This window comes from Gossypium hirsutum, chromosome A13 (assembly GCF_007990345.1).
Source record: "Gossypium hirsutum isolate 1008001.06 chromosome A13, Gossypium_hirsutum_v2.1, whole genome shotgun sequence".
NCBI classification, from domain to species: Eukaryota; Viridiplantae; Streptophyta; class Magnoliopsida; order Malvales; family Malvaceae; genus Gossypium; species Gossypium hirsutum.
The window spans coordinates 54,480,032-54,498,220 of record NC_053436.1 but is presented as its reverse complement, the minus strand read 5'-3'; the positions used below and the strand labels follow the sequence as shown (position 1 = coordinate 54,498,220).

Sequence of the window (18,189 nt, the reverse complement as noted above, 5' to 3'; positions counted from 1 at the left end):
AAATTTAAAATTTAGATGCTACCATTAACAATAGTTTTCATTTTAGTCACTCGTTAGTTTGGGACTACGCAATGTCATTTTACTTTCATTTTAGTCACTTAATTTTAATAAGTTTTCGTTTTAATTACTATTTTCTTTTCTTTTCTTTTTTAGAGTTTCTTTTATCTACTTTCAAAAAAAAAATAAACCCAGAATTTTATAGGGAATTGAGTTATTCCGCTACAGAAATGAAAGCCAAGTTTTTTTTCTGTAACTCAACTCACTGTAAAAACTCGAGTTTTCTCTTATAAAAATTCAAGTTTTTATTTTTTATTGAAAAAGAACTAAAATTAATTTTGGAAAAAAGAAACTTAAAAAGATAAAATTAATTTTCTTTTTTAGTGATAGGTGACTAAAATGAAAATGATTGTTAACAGTAGTACCAAAATTCAAATTTTTTATTTAATTACAATATTCAAAATAAAAATTTATTCAAAATAAAAATTTATGAAAGTTAGGTTACAAAAATATAATTTACCCTTTATTATTCACATGTCCAACTTAATACATAAACGTCAGAAAGAAAGAAAAAAAAGAACAAAAAAAACTGTGAGCTGGATTGCGCACGACATCACACCGAAAACTACATGAACAAGCCGAAAGAGTCCCATCTCCAAGTAGTTGTCTTCACCTGTTTTATTCCCTTAACCCCGACACTATAAATAAATAAAATCTCAACAACAAAAATAAGGAAACAAAGAAAAGAACAAAAAAACCCTTTTTATTTTAGTTGTTGACAAGGGCACATTGCTTCCGGATCTGGCCTTCGGATCCAGTCTTAACATTAACCCGACCCATTTTCTCCATGGCTTTGGCAAACTCATCAAAGAAGAACTGTGGGGAACTGGTAAGGAGCTGGTTGATGAAAGCCAAGCTGGTTGAATCAGTGGTTAAAGCAGCATCGGATTGGAAAAGACCCCTTCTTTTGAGCAAGAGTGAGTAGTAGCTAAGATCGAAGGTTTTCCGACTCCCAGGGTCCATCTCAAGTATTGTGGTGTTATCGCTCGCGGTTTTACACTTGTTGGCCTTGAGGTTTTCAGCGTACTCGCTGTCCATGGTTGGGTCGATTCCGCCGGCGCCGGTGGAATTGTACAGTCGGCGCGAAACAGCCGGGCAATGGGATATGCCGATGGTGTGACCACCTGAAAAACAATGATGTCATTACATGTTATGGATGAACGGAACGAGTGGGTTAAGTGTAAATTATACCAGATAGGAGAACTAAGTCGGTCAAGTTAAGTCCTTGGTTACTGAAAAGAGTAAGGAGAGTAGTGAAGTTGTGGAAAGGGCTTGGAATGTTGGCATTTGCTTCGGTGATATTGGATATCACACCGTCTCTTCTTCCTGTTGGAACATTCCAAAATGGACCTCCCTGTGATAAACAGTGACCATTTTCAGTGCTTGGGATGGTTATGTTTTATGTGGGAAATGAAAAGCATGCAGGTGATTTTTTTACTTACAGTGGTTAACACAGAGTCTCTGGCAACCAAAGCGAGGATATCGGCACAAGAGACAACGCCAGGGCATTCGGCTTCGAGGAGGCTCTTCACTCTTTCAATGAAATCAAAGCCCTCAGTGTTAGATTTGGGACTGCATTCTTCTCTGCTTGGCCAGATGTGGAGTTTAGAAGCACTGATGCATCACAGCCCTGCCCGCAGAAAATAAAAATAGTATCATTTTCACTCCTTGTTTCTATGCCACACCATGGTTGTGAAAGCCGAATCAAAAGGTCGAATATAAATATAAAAGAGAAAAAGGCAGAAGTTTACCCTGACAATGCAATCATGGAAGTGCATTCTTAAGAAAGAAGCAGCGAGGGATGGGGCATTAGGGATGTTCTGTTTAACATAGTCCAGCACAATCTGCTCGGCTTTAGGACAGCTGCTGGCATAAAAGTTCATCTGCAGTTGAGCCTGTGCTGACCCAATCAATGCTAAAACACCAGACACAACAACTAAAACAATCCGCGCAGAGCTTGTTCCTGCCATCTTCGACAGACTTTGAACTAGCTCCTATTTCAGATCTCTTTGAAGGACAGCAATGTTTGATGTTGTTGTGATTTAGAAAACAAGGGAATGTTTTATAGGCACTGATTTTCAACTACTACAAGATTGAAACTATACAACTACAAATAAGATAATCAAGCCTGTGCTGTCCACGTTACGTATCTTTAGGTAACACTAAACCTTGATCTGTTTAAAGGTTAATTCATGAATTTGATAACGACACACTAAAAACCAAGTCAGATAAGAACAAAATAACAGAGCTGAATGAAATCAATTGGTTGAACTGCTCGATGGCTATCATATGTTATATACATTTGTATACATCTACTTTTCGATTCAATAATTTGATGCCACTGTAATTTTTTATAGCCGACAATGAGGCGAGTTTAATACCAGAATTTGTGTATTATTTATGCTTTTTTTTTCAGTTTTTTTTATCGTGTTAATTGTGTAATTGTAAAACTTGAATCAGTAAAGTTGATCAAATGTTTGCAATTTGTTATATGAATGTAATCATTTTCATTTATAGGCAAACATAAAGTAAATTACACTAACTAAACTGTTATTAAATTTATGTTTTGATTAATGTACTTAAAAAGTTATAAAATAGTCATTAAATTATTCGAAAATTTTTATTTAAGCCATTGGGCTGTTAAAGTTTTTTTTTTAAAGTTTAGCTAGCGAGTTCTAAGTGATTATTTGACAATTAGTTTGATGGATTGATATCCATTGACGAGTAGAAGAACATATTTTAGACCCAAATCTATCTAACGATCAATGTTAGAGATTAGAAAAGAAAGCTGTTTGGATTTTATTTACAGATTCATAACGTTCAAAATTGTTGTTTGGAAAAAATTGAATTGTAGAAAAAAAAAAGAAGGACAACTTTCAATTAGTGCGAACAAGAAGGTTAAATAATAATTTTAACATTTCAAAGATTTAAATAAAATTTTCCGAATAATATAATAATTATTTTGTAACTTTTAAAATTAAATAATTTAGTTAGCTTGTAATTTACTGCAAATATAATAATAATTTATTTTGATTTTGTGTTGGCGAAAGTTAAGGATCGCTGTAATAATTGATTTTTTTTTTATTCTTTTGTATTTGCTTTGGTGATTAGCTTTCTGGTAATTTGTAAATAATAGTTTCTATTTTGACATGCGTTTCATATTATTTTATGCATTTAGTTTTTAATTAGTTTTTAAATAATGTATTTTTATTGTTACCTATATTGAATTATAATATTAATTTGAAAAAAAAAGTAAAATAATATACAACAATTATAATATATTATAGTTCATCATAAATATGAAAAATATTTACATTAAATTAATAAAACACACATAATAATAGTGATTAAAAATAATTGATGAAATTTAATTTTCTTTTCAAAACAAATACATGAAATATTTTTCATTTACACTAAACAAATAAGAGATATAGATAAAAAAAATAAACAATTTTAAAAATATTTTACATAGTATAAATTTTAAAAATCATAATATTATATTACCTTATCATCAATTAAAATAATCTTTGATCACTCTCCGATGCTATTATTGCTCGAATATGATTCGGTATTACCTCTTTGAAGAATCATTATTTTAATGCTCCATTATTTTTTATATAATTCTAAAATATTAATGTTCTATTAGATGTTAGTTGATTGAATAATCCCTAATTGCATGTTATTTATTAAAATTAAATTGGATTTAATTTACTTTTGATTAAATAATACTGTTTTGTATTAATAACAGAAGTTCGCAAAATAAATAAATAAAAAACATGCATCAACATCGTGAGAAGCAGAAGAAATAAACTGATCCAATTCACAAGTCTAAGCAACTTCGAGCAACCCAGCAATATCGCAGTGTTGACCATGCTACAACTCAATATCATTGTTTCCATCAAAGGATGCCCTCTAACCCATTTCCTAAATTGCAGAATCACCTCAATCCACTCGGTCCTAACATGCATTTGGGATAGAATTTACACCCTTTTCATGGTATTTCTTTTTCAATTTCTATTCAAGTTTTGTGATAAATATCCAAATAAAAATAAATCGTTATTCATATAATTTAATAGAAATCAACTAATAGATAATCATCGTTATAACCAGTTTTATATTTACACTAATACCACAACAAATGCAAAAAAAATTATTACATCTAGCCTTAATTTTCCTTAACCCAAAATCAAATTAAATCATTATTATGGTTACCTATAAATGAAATACTAAATTGCAGACATTTCATCAACTTTACTAATCCAAGTTTTACATTTAAGCAATTAAGATGATAAAAATTTGAGAAAAAACACATAAATTATGGTATTAAACTTGACTCATTATCGGCTATAAAAAGGTGACAGTGATTGAATCGAAAAGTAAATATATACAAATGTATGTATATATGGTAGCCTTCGAGCAGTTGTTTTGTTCTTATCTTACTTGGTTTTTAGTATGCCGGGCTTAACTGCCACCCTTCTACTATTACAATTAGATATACAAGTTGTGTAGGTTAGGTTGATTTTTTGAGTGTTAGATTACATAGAATCCATTTGACTTATAAAATTTTTGGATACTTTTAAATTGAGTTAATTTTTTATTTTTTTTTTTTTGAGTTGTTCAAGTTTAAGGTTTGGATTAGTTTTAAATTATATAATTTAAATAAAGTTAATTGAATTTTTTAAAATTTTTATGTAATTTTGAATTGAGACAATTTTTTATTTAAGTGATTTGAGTTTAATGTTCAATTTTTGAATTAAATTATTATGAATTTGAATCATTTTAAATTCGGATTAATTTAAGAATTAATTAAAATTAGAGCTTTTAAAATTTTTTTAATCAAATCAGGTTTAACAACCGATTGTTGAAATTAATTGCAATAGATTTTAAAATTGAGTCATAGTTCACATTTATTTAACCATAGTTAGGCATGATTGTAATTAATAAATTACACAGTAATGTGATCCACATGGAGTAGCTCTTCGCATAACAAATTGTCTATTTGGATGAATTTTGAGTAGCCTTGATGCTACACTTCGAATCCTTTCTGTCATTGTCGGTAGGAGACTGCCATAACTACTCCATTGTTTTTTTTCTATGATTTTGATTAATAGTGATTCGAGAATGTTATCATTGTCTATTAACGTAACACTTGAGGGGGGAAATTTTAATTAATGGAACTTAAACGTGTGAAGCTCGGCTCCAGCTTAAACAAGATTTGTTTCCAACTCTATTCGAGAAAAATATTCAACTTATTCCATTAAATTTCAATTCTAATGCACTACTTTAAATTCAATAATTTAAGTTCAGGTTGGAAATAAATTTTTGTAAACTAATTCAATATATTAAAATATTTATATTTTTTGTAAAATTGAAATTTAGTATCTCTCCTATTACTTTTAGCAATTTAAGTCCAATTGTAAATACTTTTAAAATTATTTTATTAAATTTAAATTCATTACCACCCCATTTCTTAGTTATATGGCTTTTAAGTGAGTAATTTTTTTTTATTTCAAAATGTCACCCCAACATATTTAACAAAAAAAAAATTAATGATTGAACCAGAATTTTGAAATTTAAAAAGTAAAAAGATTAAAATTTTAAAAATAAAAGTATAAAGACTAAATTTTAAATTTATAAAAAATATAAATACTTATAACATATTTTAATCAATTAAATATATATAATAAAAAAGATTATTTAGGCATTCAAGTTATTCGAATTTGACTTCCTCCATAACTTCAACGGTTTGAGCTCAACTCAACAATAACCAACTAAAGTTGCTAGGACATATGTGTGATTTACTCATTAAATCCCATCCTCCGTGGTTTAGTATTATCTAAAGATAGATAACGTGGATAGCACAGGCTTGATTATCTTATTTGTAGTTGTATAGTTTCAATCTTGTAGTAGTTGAAAATCAGTGCCTATAAAACATTCCCTTGTTTTCTAAATCACAACAACATCAAACATTGCTGTCCTTCAAAGAGATCTGAAATAGGAGCTAGTTCAAAGTCTGTCGAAGATGGCAGGAACAAGCTCTGCGCGGATTGTTTTAGTTGTTGTGTCTGGTGTTTTAGCATTGATTGGGTCAGCACAGGCTCAACTGCAGATGAACTTTTATGCCAGCAGCTGTCCTAAAGCCGAGCAGATTGTGCTGGACTATGTTAAACAGAACATCCCTAATGCCCCATCCCTCGCTGCTTCTTTCTTAAGAATGCACTTCCATGATTGCATTGTCAGGGTAAACTTCTGCCTTTTTCTCTTTTATATTTATATTCGACCTTTTGATTCGGCTTTCACAACCATGGTGTGGCATAGAAACAAGGAGTGAAAATGATACTATTTTTATTTTCTGCGGGCAGGGCTGTGATGCATCAGTGCTTCTAAACTCCACATCTGGCCAAGTAGAGAAGAATGCAGTCCCAAATCGAACACTGAGGGGCTTTGATTTCATTGAAAGAGTGAAGAGCCTCCTCGAAGCCGAATGCCCTGGCGTTGTCTCTTGTGCCGATATCCTCGCTTTGGTTGCCAGAGACTCTGTGTTAACCACTGTAAGTAAAAAAATCACCTACATGCTTTTCATTTCCCACATATAACATAACCATCCCAAGCACTGAAAATGGTCACTGTTTATCACAGGGAGATCCATTTTGGAATGTTCCAACAGGAAGAAGAGATGGTGTGATATCCAATATCACCGAAGCAAATGCCAACATTCCAAGCCCTTTCCACAACTTCACTACTCTCCTTACTCTTTTCAGTAACCAAGGACTTAACTTGACCGACTTAGTTCTCCTATCTGGTATAATTTACACTTAACCCACTCGTTCCGTTCATCCATAACATGTAATGACATCATTGTTTTTCAGGTGGTCACACCATCGGCATATCCCATTGCCCGGCTGTTTCGCGCCGACTGTACAATTCCACCGGCGCCGGCGGAATCGACCCAACCATGGACAGCGAGTACGCTGAAAACCTCAAGGCCAACAAGTGTAAAACCGCGAGCGATAACACCACAATACTTGACATGGACCCTGGGAGTCGGAAAACCTTCGATCTTAGCTATTACTCACTCTTGCTCAAAAGAAGGGGTCTTTTCCAATCCGATGCTGCTTTAACCACTGATTCAACCAGCTTGGCTTTCATCAACCAGCTCCTTACCAGTTCCCCACAGTTCTTCTTTGATGAGTTTGCCAAAGCCATGGAGAAAATGGGTCGGGTTAATGTTAAGACTGGATCCGAAGGCCAGATCCGGAAGCAATGTGCCCTTGTCAACAACTAAAATAAAAAAGGGTTTTTTTGTTCTTTTCTTTTTTTTCTTATTTTTTGTTGTTGAGATTTTATTTATTTATAGTGTCGGGGTTAAGGGAGTAAAACAGGTGAAGACAACTACTTGGAGATGGGACTCTTTTGGTTTTGTTCATGTAGTTTTCGGTATGATGTCGTGCTCAATTCAGCTCTCGGTTGTTTTTCTTTTTCTTTTTTTTCCTTTCTGTCCTTCATGTATTATTAAGTTAAGACTTGTGGAATAATAAACGGTGAACTATACAATTGGCGATCCAATTTTATAAATTTTTATTTGGGGTAATAATAATAATAAATTGTATTTTCTTTATTGAGGTTATACAAGATTATTACACTTTTGTAGTCATTATACTATACTTAAATATGAAATCTATATATAAATATATATATATATTATAAAAATAATAGCATAAAATAATGCATCAACCGGTTATATCTTAACCCAACATCGATCGAGCTAAATTAACTAACAATAAACTTTCACCATATCTGGGGGGTCGTTGTATACTTGCAAACTTGAAACTCTAGGAGTATAATATTTAGTCATATGATCGGCAACTTCATTATAAATTCTTGGAATATGATGAATTCGTACTCTTCAACTCTTTCTCAGGATTTGATGTAACAATTGTAACTCTACCAAACTGCTATTTTTCTCCCCCACCGCCAAAAGTAACTCCATCAATAGTGCATTATCACATTCAATTGTATATGTCTAAAACCCTTCTCCCAGGCCAAAAGTAGAGCTTCCAAGATTGCACTTACTTCTACTTTGAAGACAGAATCCTTGCCAAAAGCCATCGAGAAACCACACAACCAATTAGCATCTGAATCTCTAAACATTTCTCCAATGGATGAAGAAAGACTAGTGGTTGAGACTGCACCATTCATATTAAGTTTTATCCAACCTCTCTTCGGCCGAGCCTCATGCAACAATGTGCGCATAGGACTTATGTTGATCATTTTATGAATCACTAAACTAGACTATGATCACGACTAAGGCAAGCGCACCTATCGAATGGTAGTATAGCTATGGTGAGTCCAGAATATTGTATCCACAAGGACTAAAAGTACTAGTATTAACTATCTTTCTATTATTTAGCCTAAAATAAAAGGGATTTATTTTAATCTAAAATTAACTAAACTAATTAACTAATGAACACGACAGAGAGTGAAGGAAATAATCGAAAAAACCAATGATAAAGACAATACCCAAGGAAGAATCCACCTAGACTTCATTTATTATTCTGACTCTGAATTAAATGATTTATTCACTTGTCTTGATCCGTAGAAATCCCTAAATTATGTTAATATCTCTCTCAAGACTAAGAACAACTGACTCTAGGTTGATTAATTGAAATCTCTTTCTAATTAAAACCGCTATTGTTGCATTAACTCGATCTATGGATTCCCCTATTAGATTTGACTCTAATTCGGCAGATTTATGTCGTCCGATTTCTAGTATTGCAATCAACCCTGTTTAATTATGTTAGATCTACTCTTAAACATGGACTTTTGCTCCACTAAATAAGCACATCAAACTTGAATTAATATCTTGAAAATATTAAGGTAAGAATTAATAACACATAATTAAGAATAAGGACAAGTATTTATCGTGTAATTCAAATAATTAAATAATAAGATCCATCGTAGGTTTCATCCTCCCTAGTTATTTAGGGAGTTTAGTTCATAATGTACTAGGAAAATATCTCAAAAATAGGAAAACAACAAAACATAAAGAAACCCAAAAACTTCGAGAGAAATTGGAGGGAGATCTTCAGTCTTGAAGGAGATCCTGCTTTTGAGCTGAACCCGTTGGTGTTCTTCGAGTAATTCCTGTGTTCTACTCTGCGTGTGCCCTTAGGTCTACTTCTAGTGTGTTTATATAGACTCTAGAATGTTCAGAAACCCTAAATATTGGCTTTTTTATGTGTTTGGGAAATCGGAAGCAATATCGACACGGGTTCCCACATAGGCGTGTGCTCTGCCCGTGTAGAAATAGTCTTGGCCATGTAGATCTTTAAATCAGCCTGTTTTTTCCGTTTTTGGCCCGTTTTCTTCTCCTTTTGTTCCCTTATGCTCTCCTGAGCATAAAACATGAATTTAAAAGATTAAGAGCATCAAATTCACCAAATTAAATAACAAATCATCCAAAAACATGCTAAGTATGGGATTAAAATGTGTTACTTTTATGGTTTAACAAATATCCCCACACTTAAGCATTTGCTTATCCTCAAGCAAAATCCTCAACTCACAATTAAAATTAAACTCTCTCAATTCATAATCCTTATCAATAATGTTTTATCATAATTTCACAAATAATCCAAAACTTACAAGTATTGACATCCTTACTAAAGATTCACTCAAATCACTCCAAATGTTTAAAATTCAAAAATAAGCACTCAAGAGTCAAACATGAAAAGTTATTACCATAAGTTTGCATGAAAATCAAATCTCCACCACTATAAATGAGATGATACACAAATTAAAAGGTCTTTAAAGGGTTGTAACAGTGATTGGGTTAAAGGTGTGGATAAAGGCTGAACAAGAAGGTTATAATCGATATTGAATTGATAAATTATCTAACTAGAAATACTAAACTAATAATGAAAAAATTACATCAATCGAAATTTATTAAAGAAAAACATGAGCTTCTTCTCAGAATATGAAATTAACTACTTAAGCTCAAAGTAAAGAACTAATAATAATCAACATATATGTATTTTTTTACTTTTTTTTATTTTTAAATGAATGAATGAATAATAAGAGACAATTATACACTAAAATAAAAGAACATAGTTAGGCAATTAACCAAATTAAATCTCGACAAAAAAGGAGTCAATAGAATAGGAAAAATTCTCAGTGAATCAAAAAGTATAATGTATGGGTTAATATTAAGGGTAAATTAATAAACAGTCTGTTAGGCTCAAAGTGGTTCACTAAGGGTTAATTGTGAAGGTAGGCTTTTGTGGGGTAAGTGGGTTAAAACCTAGGTGCCTTTATCATCTCAGTATATCAAATCAAAGATGTGGTTTCAACATGCATAATCGACCCAAGTTTTAGAATAACAAATCAATATTGACACATTCATAACCAATAATAAAGTGAGCAAGAAAAATTGTGTGCTCTAAAGGCTCAAAGTCTCACAAAAATTATGGTTTTTGATGTTAATCTTGCAAATTTCAAACTTCAAGGTAATACCTCAGTTTAGGGAAACAACCTAAAAATTTTTATTCTGAAAATAGACTTCTCATGCTTGATTCTCTAATGTCTTAAAGTTTAAACAATCAATGCACAAATATCTATGAATTTAATCTAAAACACCTCAATGAAAATCACAAATTAATAAGAGTTCATTCTAAAAATAATATGAGAAAATTACTTGAACACAAGGCATAATTCAAGGATTTTTATATAATCATATAAATAACCTCCCCATACTTCAGATGTACATTGTCCTCAATGTACAAAAAAATATAAATCATAATAGAAACAAAATATCATAAGATAGGGAGATAATTGAAACTGTCCTGAATGGTGGATGAATTTCCCAGAATAGTGAAAAGCAGAAGTGTAAATAAATGTAAGGGGTAATGCAAAATTCTGAGCAACTGATAAGAAGAAAAAACACCAAATTGAAGAAGATTAAGAGGATTACTCGATTAGGAACAACCATAATAATTAAAATACAGTTCAAAATAGAAAAAAAAACAAAATAAAAATAAAAATAAAAACAAATGGACACAATGGTCCTCATCATCAAATGCATGCGTCGTCGATGTTGGAGGAGTAATATGTAAATGCTGGTAGATCTGCTACAAAGTCATATCAAGCCTATCGAACTGCTCAGTACAGTACTGACGGAAACTCATGAACTCCTCATAGGACACTCTTCGAGAGCTAGCAGAAGAATGGACCGGTCTACGAATAGAATGTGGTGGCTGAGGTGGATCCTCGTGATAGGGAGGAACATCATCAGTGAAGTCCACGGGGTCATCTTGAACGTCAGAATGAAGCAATCGGTATTGAGGAAGATCCACTCCATGTCGTCACTCGATCATCCTTATATGGATCATGCTCGAGATGCTCTGAGGAGACATCTGGCCTACGAGGAAAAGTGTCGAGGACTGCTCCAGTGTGTCAAGAAGACCGAAGTGTCGAGCGAGATGAGTCATGTAAGGGCCTAAGTAGATGGGAACCTTCCTGTGGCGATCTGTTTGATGGCGAAAGGTGAGAGCGATGAAATAAGCTAAGTCGAATATGTGGTCGGTCGCCATGCTCCATATATGTGGGCTCAACATTATCAAAGAAACGGTCCCATGGTGTTGTAGTCATGAAAGCACGAACCTCATCAGTTATTCTTACCTGCTCCAACGCGGCCCAGTCAGTGCATCGACCTAAACCTAGTGGTCACACGCGCAGGAGCTGAAATAAGTCCTCAGGTGGGTCTGCAGAGAATCTGAGATAAGGATGCCAAACCTCGTCAGAGGCTCTCAAGGAGGTCACACCGAAACCCTTTCGCTTTTTCGAAGTGAGGACAGCGGTCTTTGTCTTACCTCGTGTGTTCATCATGATGTATTTAAAAAAATAAATAAATAAATAAATAAATAAAAGAGTTCATTAACTAAAAATCAACAAATGCATTGTATTGATCTGAAGGGAAAAAGTAAAAATAAATAATGAAATAACCAATCTTGATACTAATACTAAGAACACTCGTAATTAAGACAATAACAATAAAATAGAATCTCAATAGTGATAAAAATAAACTAAACTAAGAGCAGAAAGAATAACCCTTGAATGAGATAAAATAGAATAGCAGTAGCAAGCATAATAGAGTCAGAATAATAATAAGAACAACCAACCTAAACTAATCAGCAGCAAGATAGAAATCAATAAACCAAAAAAGGGAAAAACTAACTAATTGAAATATACATAAACAGAAAAAGATTATACAAGAATATCTGAAAGTAAAAGAAAAAAAGAAAGAATAAAGAAGAAATAGAAAATGAACAAGAAATAAATAAGGGAATAAATAATAATTAAATAAAATTAAAAAAATGGGAAAAGAATCAACCGACGGAGTGAAGGGCGGTCGTTGACGGTACGGGCGGTGGTTGGTGTGAGTGAAAAATGTGTGTGTGCGTGGTGAGATAAGTGAAGGGTTAAGGGGTAAATGAGGAAGAAAGGAAAGGGGGAAGGGGGTCGGCGCTGGTGTGTTGAGGGTTTTGACAGTGGCCGGAGTAGTGGGGTGGAATGTGTAACACCCTTTACCTGTATTCCGAGCCTGAAATAGGGTACGAGGCATTACTAGACTTCAACACCAACAAAACATCAAAAATCGGATCATAAAATTTCATTCATTTTAAAAACTATTCATACACAAGCATATCATCCCTTATATGGGTCTACAAAGCCCAAAACATACATTGGAAAAGCTCCAAGACTAAACCGAGAACTTTGAAAACTTTTGGGAAAAACTTAGAAAATGTTTTCATGAAACAGGGTCACACACCCATGTCCTCAGGCCGTGTAACTCTCTGTTTACGATGTCAGCAAATAAATTGAACCATAAAACAAAACCACACGCCCGTGTGTTAAGGTCGTGTTCCCCACACAGTTGAGACACACGGTCGTGTCTCAGCCCGTCTGGCCAACACTTAGGCTATTTTTCAAGCCTTTATGTTACCTTTAATCCTTCACATCTTTATACACACCAAAGACACATTTCATTGCATCATTTTAATTTATAACCATGACCATCTCTAATGGTCATAAAGCATGCATCCAACACACATGACATAATACCAACCAAGCATGACAAACAACCACAATCACATTATAGGCATGAAGATATAGCATAGATAGATAGGTTTACATTCCATAATCAAAATAAAACATGCCTCTTGGCCATATACAAATTACTCAATATAAGCCAATACATTTGGCTAAATCATAAATATATTTATCATAAAACATAGGCCCTATACATGCCACTCACTTGAACACGCTTAACATATATCAATATTCCCAATGTGATGGCTTAATAGTGTGATGCTGCCTCCGACAATCTCCAATCCCGAGCCAACCTGACAACACTAAAGAAAAGAAAGGAAGGGAGTAAGCTTTATAGCTTAGTAAGACTGTATGAAAATAATAAGCAATATGTCAACATGCTTCTCAAGGTAATACAACCATAATTACACTTTTACTTATATTCTAGTCATGCTATTTTCTCGAGTTATAGTTACCAATTTATTTATATCTGGAGCTACGGAACTCCAAATTAAGATCCGCTAATTTTCCCTAAAACTAGACTCACATATATTCCTACATAAAATTTTCAAAATTTTTGGTCTAGCCAATAAGTACAGTTTATTCCTTAAAGTTACCCTTTTTTGCTATCTGATAGTTTTGACCCCTCTTCACTAAAAATTAATTATCTCATAATACAAGACTTGGATGATGTTACCATCTATTTCTATTGAAAATAGAGTCATTAAGAATTCTAAGCATATAAATTATAACCCATAAATATTTTTTTACAATGTTCAATGAATTTCTCAAATCAGAATAGGGGATTTCAAAATCATTCTGACTCTGTCTCACAACAATTTAAATATTTCATCGTATGAAACTCCTTTGCTTACACGGTTTCTTCTATGTGAAACTAAACTCATTGAGCTTTACTTTCATATTTTATTCATCTTCTAAATCAATTTCCATAATTTTTGGTGGATGCTGTTCAAAACTGTTTTAGTGTAAATTAATGATGCTAAGTTTATCACACCTTATTAATTCATTTTCACCACATTGGTAAAAATACATATTTATACATCATAATTATAGACCTATAATCATAAGGTCATCACAAAATCATTCCCATAGACATGACTTACCTATTTTTATCCTCGCCAAATGTGCATCATAAACCGAAATCATTTCTCATTAGTTTGGCATACATACCTGTGTTACTCAACATGCTCATATACTTACTCACATTCATTCCTTATTAACCATACAACATGAGTTGAATTCACATCTTATCAATTTCATGTAAGTGCCTGTACCACTCACAACATAGCCATAAGCTCTATCATTCGATATAAACCATACATCTCCCGTTGAATCATTTGGAATACTACAAGATATTCAATATCCCCAAACATGGAATAAGATGCCGACGCCATGTCCCAAACATGGTCTTACACTAGCTAGCACATCAAAGTCAATGCCATGTCCCAGTCTTACACTGATTTTTATATATCGAGGCCGATGCCGTGTCCCAGACAAGTCTTATACTAGCTTTCATCCATCGGTATAGGTCTTACACTAACACACAACTAGCTGACGCCATGTCCCAAACAGGTCTTACACTAGCTTGTATATATCGAGGCCGATACATGTCCCTGACATATCTTACACTGGCTTTCATAATGTGGCCGATGCATGTCTCAGACATGTCTTACACTAGCACACTGTAAATTCTCATAATTTACATTCACAATGTAAGTCAACAATTCATACCATACTAATTGTACAATACATGGTAACATTATATTTGCATTATTTACATACAACTTACTCGTTTCAATGGAATATCATATTCCATCAAATTTCTAATGTATTCTATCATCACATGAGTGTTATTAACTCTTGGCATCACTTTTTCATACCTAACTTCATTAACATATAATTCAATACAATTATAGCAACATAGATTTCAAGTATATTAACAATAACATGGATAGTATGCTTATTTAGTCACACGGACTTACCTCGAATGCAATTTTCACTAATTACATCATTTTAGTTCATAACCTCGTACTTTCCGATTTAACCTCGAATCTTGGTTTCTTGATCTATCAAGCTCCAAAGCTTGGCCGAATGTTTGCTCATCCATGGCTGCCATTTTTTTTCATTTCGGTGGAAGAGGTAAGAAATAAAGATGATAGCTTTTGCTGTTTTGTCTTATTATACCTTTATCGATTTAATTACTAATTTGCCATTTTCTTTTCAAACTAATTTCAAAAATACCAAAAAAATATCTTCCACTAACTTATTAATAGGCTAATTGTCACATAAGGGCCTCCATTAAAAATTCTATAGCTATTTAATACCTATAGCTTCTAGAACTCAAGTTTTGCACTTTTTTACGGTTTAGTCTTTTTGACTAAATTGAGTGCCCAAACAAGGAAATTTCTTTATAAAAATTTCACACAACTTTAGTATCATATTATAGACAAAAAATAATAATAATAAAATAATTTTTTTTAATGTCGAATTTGTGGTCTCGCAACCACTATTCCGACTAGGCCGAAAATCAAGATGTTACAAAATGGGGGTAAAGAGAATCGGCGGCTATGACTTTTTGAGGAGGAAGAAGATAAAAAATAATAAGGCAAATTAGGTTTTGGGGGATTTTATGGGTGACACGGTCATGTAACGGTCCGTGTTGGGCCACACGATCGTGTCACACACCCGTGTGGCTTAAATTCCAGCTTGTGTTTGTCGAGAAAAATAATAGCTCACTCATCACACGACCTTGGACACACCCATGTGTCCAGGCCATGTGGTTCACACGGCCGTATTGCATGGCCGTGTGCTACGTTGTACGCTTCTCCCACGCCTGTGTGTCCAAGCCATGTGTTCCACACGATCGTGTCGCATGTCTGTGTGTATTCTTTTAGCCTGTGTCTCTGTCGATTTTTGGGGATTTAAGCCCTGTTTCAACACGGCCAAGGACACTCCCATGTGGCCAGGCTGTGTGGTTCAAAACCTACATTTAAAAATGAATTAGATAAAAATAAACTAGTTAGTGGTGTTAGTGCTCGGGTTGCCTCCCGAGAAGCGCTTATTTAGAGTCTAAACTCGACTTACCTCTCATTCTCATAGTCATAGTGGATCACGAAGTTAAGACTCATATTTCTTGTTGACAATTCCTTTATTTAAATAAGATTTAAGTCGAGTACTGTTTACCTTAAAAGTGCCGAAATGAGAATAAGTTACCTCGACTGTACCGTATGAAAAGACATTGAGTATCCTAAAAAGAGTCACTCCGTTTCCGTTGAGCTCTGTAGTGATAATTCGAGGGTCATTTTTATCTAACAAGACTTGGTCCCCAACCTTGCATTGATTGGTTCTATCGTTAAACTCGACATGGTGTTGCTTCTGTTCCTCCTTGCCATAAGTCTGTCATTCGTCTAGTTCATCTATCTATAGTATTCATCTTTCATGAATGGTTCCATTGTTAGTGCGTGAATTAGAACGTGGCTCATTTATGCTTCTTGAAAGTGTTTCCTACAAAGGGGATTGGACCATATGATTATTTTTATTAACCGGATTTACAAAGTCAATTTCATTACTTGATATCTCTATAGAATCACGAGCTTGAAGAGTAACCGTTTCATCACTTGCACTAAGCGTGAGTTCACCTGTACTAACATTAATGATAGTCCTAGCAGTCACTAAAAAGGGTTGTCCTGAGATTAAAGGAACGTCACGTTCTCTTCTATGTCTAAAATAACAAAGTCTACTGGGAGTATGAATTTATCAATTTTTACTAGTACATCTTCAGTGATACCCCTAGGAAATCTAATAGTTTTATCCGCTAGTTGAATACTCATCCTAGTTTGTTTGGGTTTTCCAAGACCTAGTTGCTTAAACATTTTATAGGGCATGACGTTAATACTTTCCCCTAAGTTAGCCAAAGCATTATTAACAGCTAAACTACCAATTAAATAAGGAATAGTAAAACTCCCTGGATCTTTCAATTTACTGGGTAGTTTATTCTGCAAAATGGCCGAGAAAACTGCATTCAACTCTACGTGCGACGAATCATCTAACTTTCGTTTGTTTTCCAGAAGCTCTTTTAAAACTTTTACTGATTTGGGCATCTGCGAAAAAGCTTCAATGAACGGTAAGTTAATATGCAACTTTTTCAAAAGCTTAAGAAATTTACCGAATTGTTCATCTCTGTTCACCAATTTTTGTTTATTCTGGCTTTCATCCACCTTATCTTTACTTACCATGACTTCTTGCCTCGGTTCTGGTTTGGAATCAACTAACCCTTCTTCATCTCGAACAGTAATCGCATGGAGTTGCTCTCTTGGGTTAGTCTCGGTGTTGATAGGCAAGCTACCTTGTAGTCTTTCTGAGATCAGCTTAGCAAGCTGACCTATTTGATTCTCGAGCCCTTGAATATATGCTTGCTGATTTTTAAGCGTTATTTCGGTGTTTTAGAAATGTGTTTTTGACATCAAGATGAATTTCATTAGCATCTCCTCAAGGTTCGATTTCTTTTCCTGCTGGTAAGGTGGTTGAAAGCCTGGAGGGGGTTGTGGTCTTTGATTGCCTTGAACACCCCAAGAGAAATTGGGATGTTTCCTCCAACCTTCATTTTAAGTATTACTATAAGGGTTATTTTGAGGTCTAGAATTGTTACCTATATAGTTGACTTGTTCGTTCGTAGTGCTAGGGTCGTAGGCTAGGCATTCTGTATTATTTATTCCTCCTCCACTTATGTTACACTGCATCACCGGATGTACTTGCGTAGAAACACATAAACCATCAATCTTTTTATTTAAGAGCTCTACCTGGTTTGATAACATGGTGACCGTGTCAAGGTTAAAAACACCGGCTGCTTTATTAGGCTTTGTCCTCATGACTTGCCACTGATAGTTATTCAGTGACATCTCTTCAATAAATTCATAAGCTTCCTCAGGTATTTTGTTATTCAAAGTACCACCGACGGCTGCATCGATTAACTGCCTAGTTGAGGGGTTCAAACCGTTGTAAAAAGTTTGAACCTGTAGCCATAAAGGT

General features: G+C 33.8%; 2 protein-coding genes across 2 annotated transcripts; one reads left to right on the top strand and one right to left on the bottom strand.

Annotated features, from left to right (window-relative positions):
- Positions 1–498: 498 nt before the first annotated feature.
- On the bottom strand, positions 499–6,198 carry LOC107893565 (peroxidase 3). The gene is given in 6 exon segments (XM_016818597.2): positions 499–1,181; positions 1,249–1,411; positions 1,500–1,612; positions 1,615–1,687; positions 1,809–2,089; positions 6,114–6,198. Coding segments are annotated over 5 exon segments (984 nt in total). The 5' UTR covers positions 2,028–2,089; positions 6,114–6,198; the 3' UTR covers positions 499–765.
- On the top strand, positions 1,909–7,347 carry LOC107893566 (peroxidase 3). The gene is made up of 5 exons (XM_016818600.2): positions 1,909–1,993; positions 6,018–6,298; positions 6,420–6,608; positions 6,697–6,859; positions 6,927–7,347. Exons 2-5 carry the CDS (start codon positions 6,080–6,082, stop codon positions 7,340–7,342), a joined length of 987 nt encoding a protein of 328 aa, XP_016674089.2. The 5' UTR covers positions 1,909–1,993; positions 6,018–6,079; the 3' UTR covers positions 7,343–7,347.
- Positions 7,348–18,189: the final 10,842 nt, after the last annotated feature.

Excerpts from the sequence above, each read along its gene's own strand:
- LOC107893566 (XM_016818600.2), top strand. The coding sequence starts at position 6,080 with ATGGCAGGAACAAGCTCTGCGCGGATTGTTTTAGTTGTTGTGTCTGGT. Across the intron at positions 6,299-6,419 it reads TCCATGATTGCATTGTCAGG|GGCTGTGATGCATCAGTGCT; the intron begins GTAAACTTCTGC and ends TTCTGCGGGCAG. Across the intron at positions 6,609-6,696 it reads GAGACTCTGTGTTAACCACT|GGAGATCCATTTTGGAATGT; the intron begins GTAAGTAAAAAA and ends TGTTTATCACAG.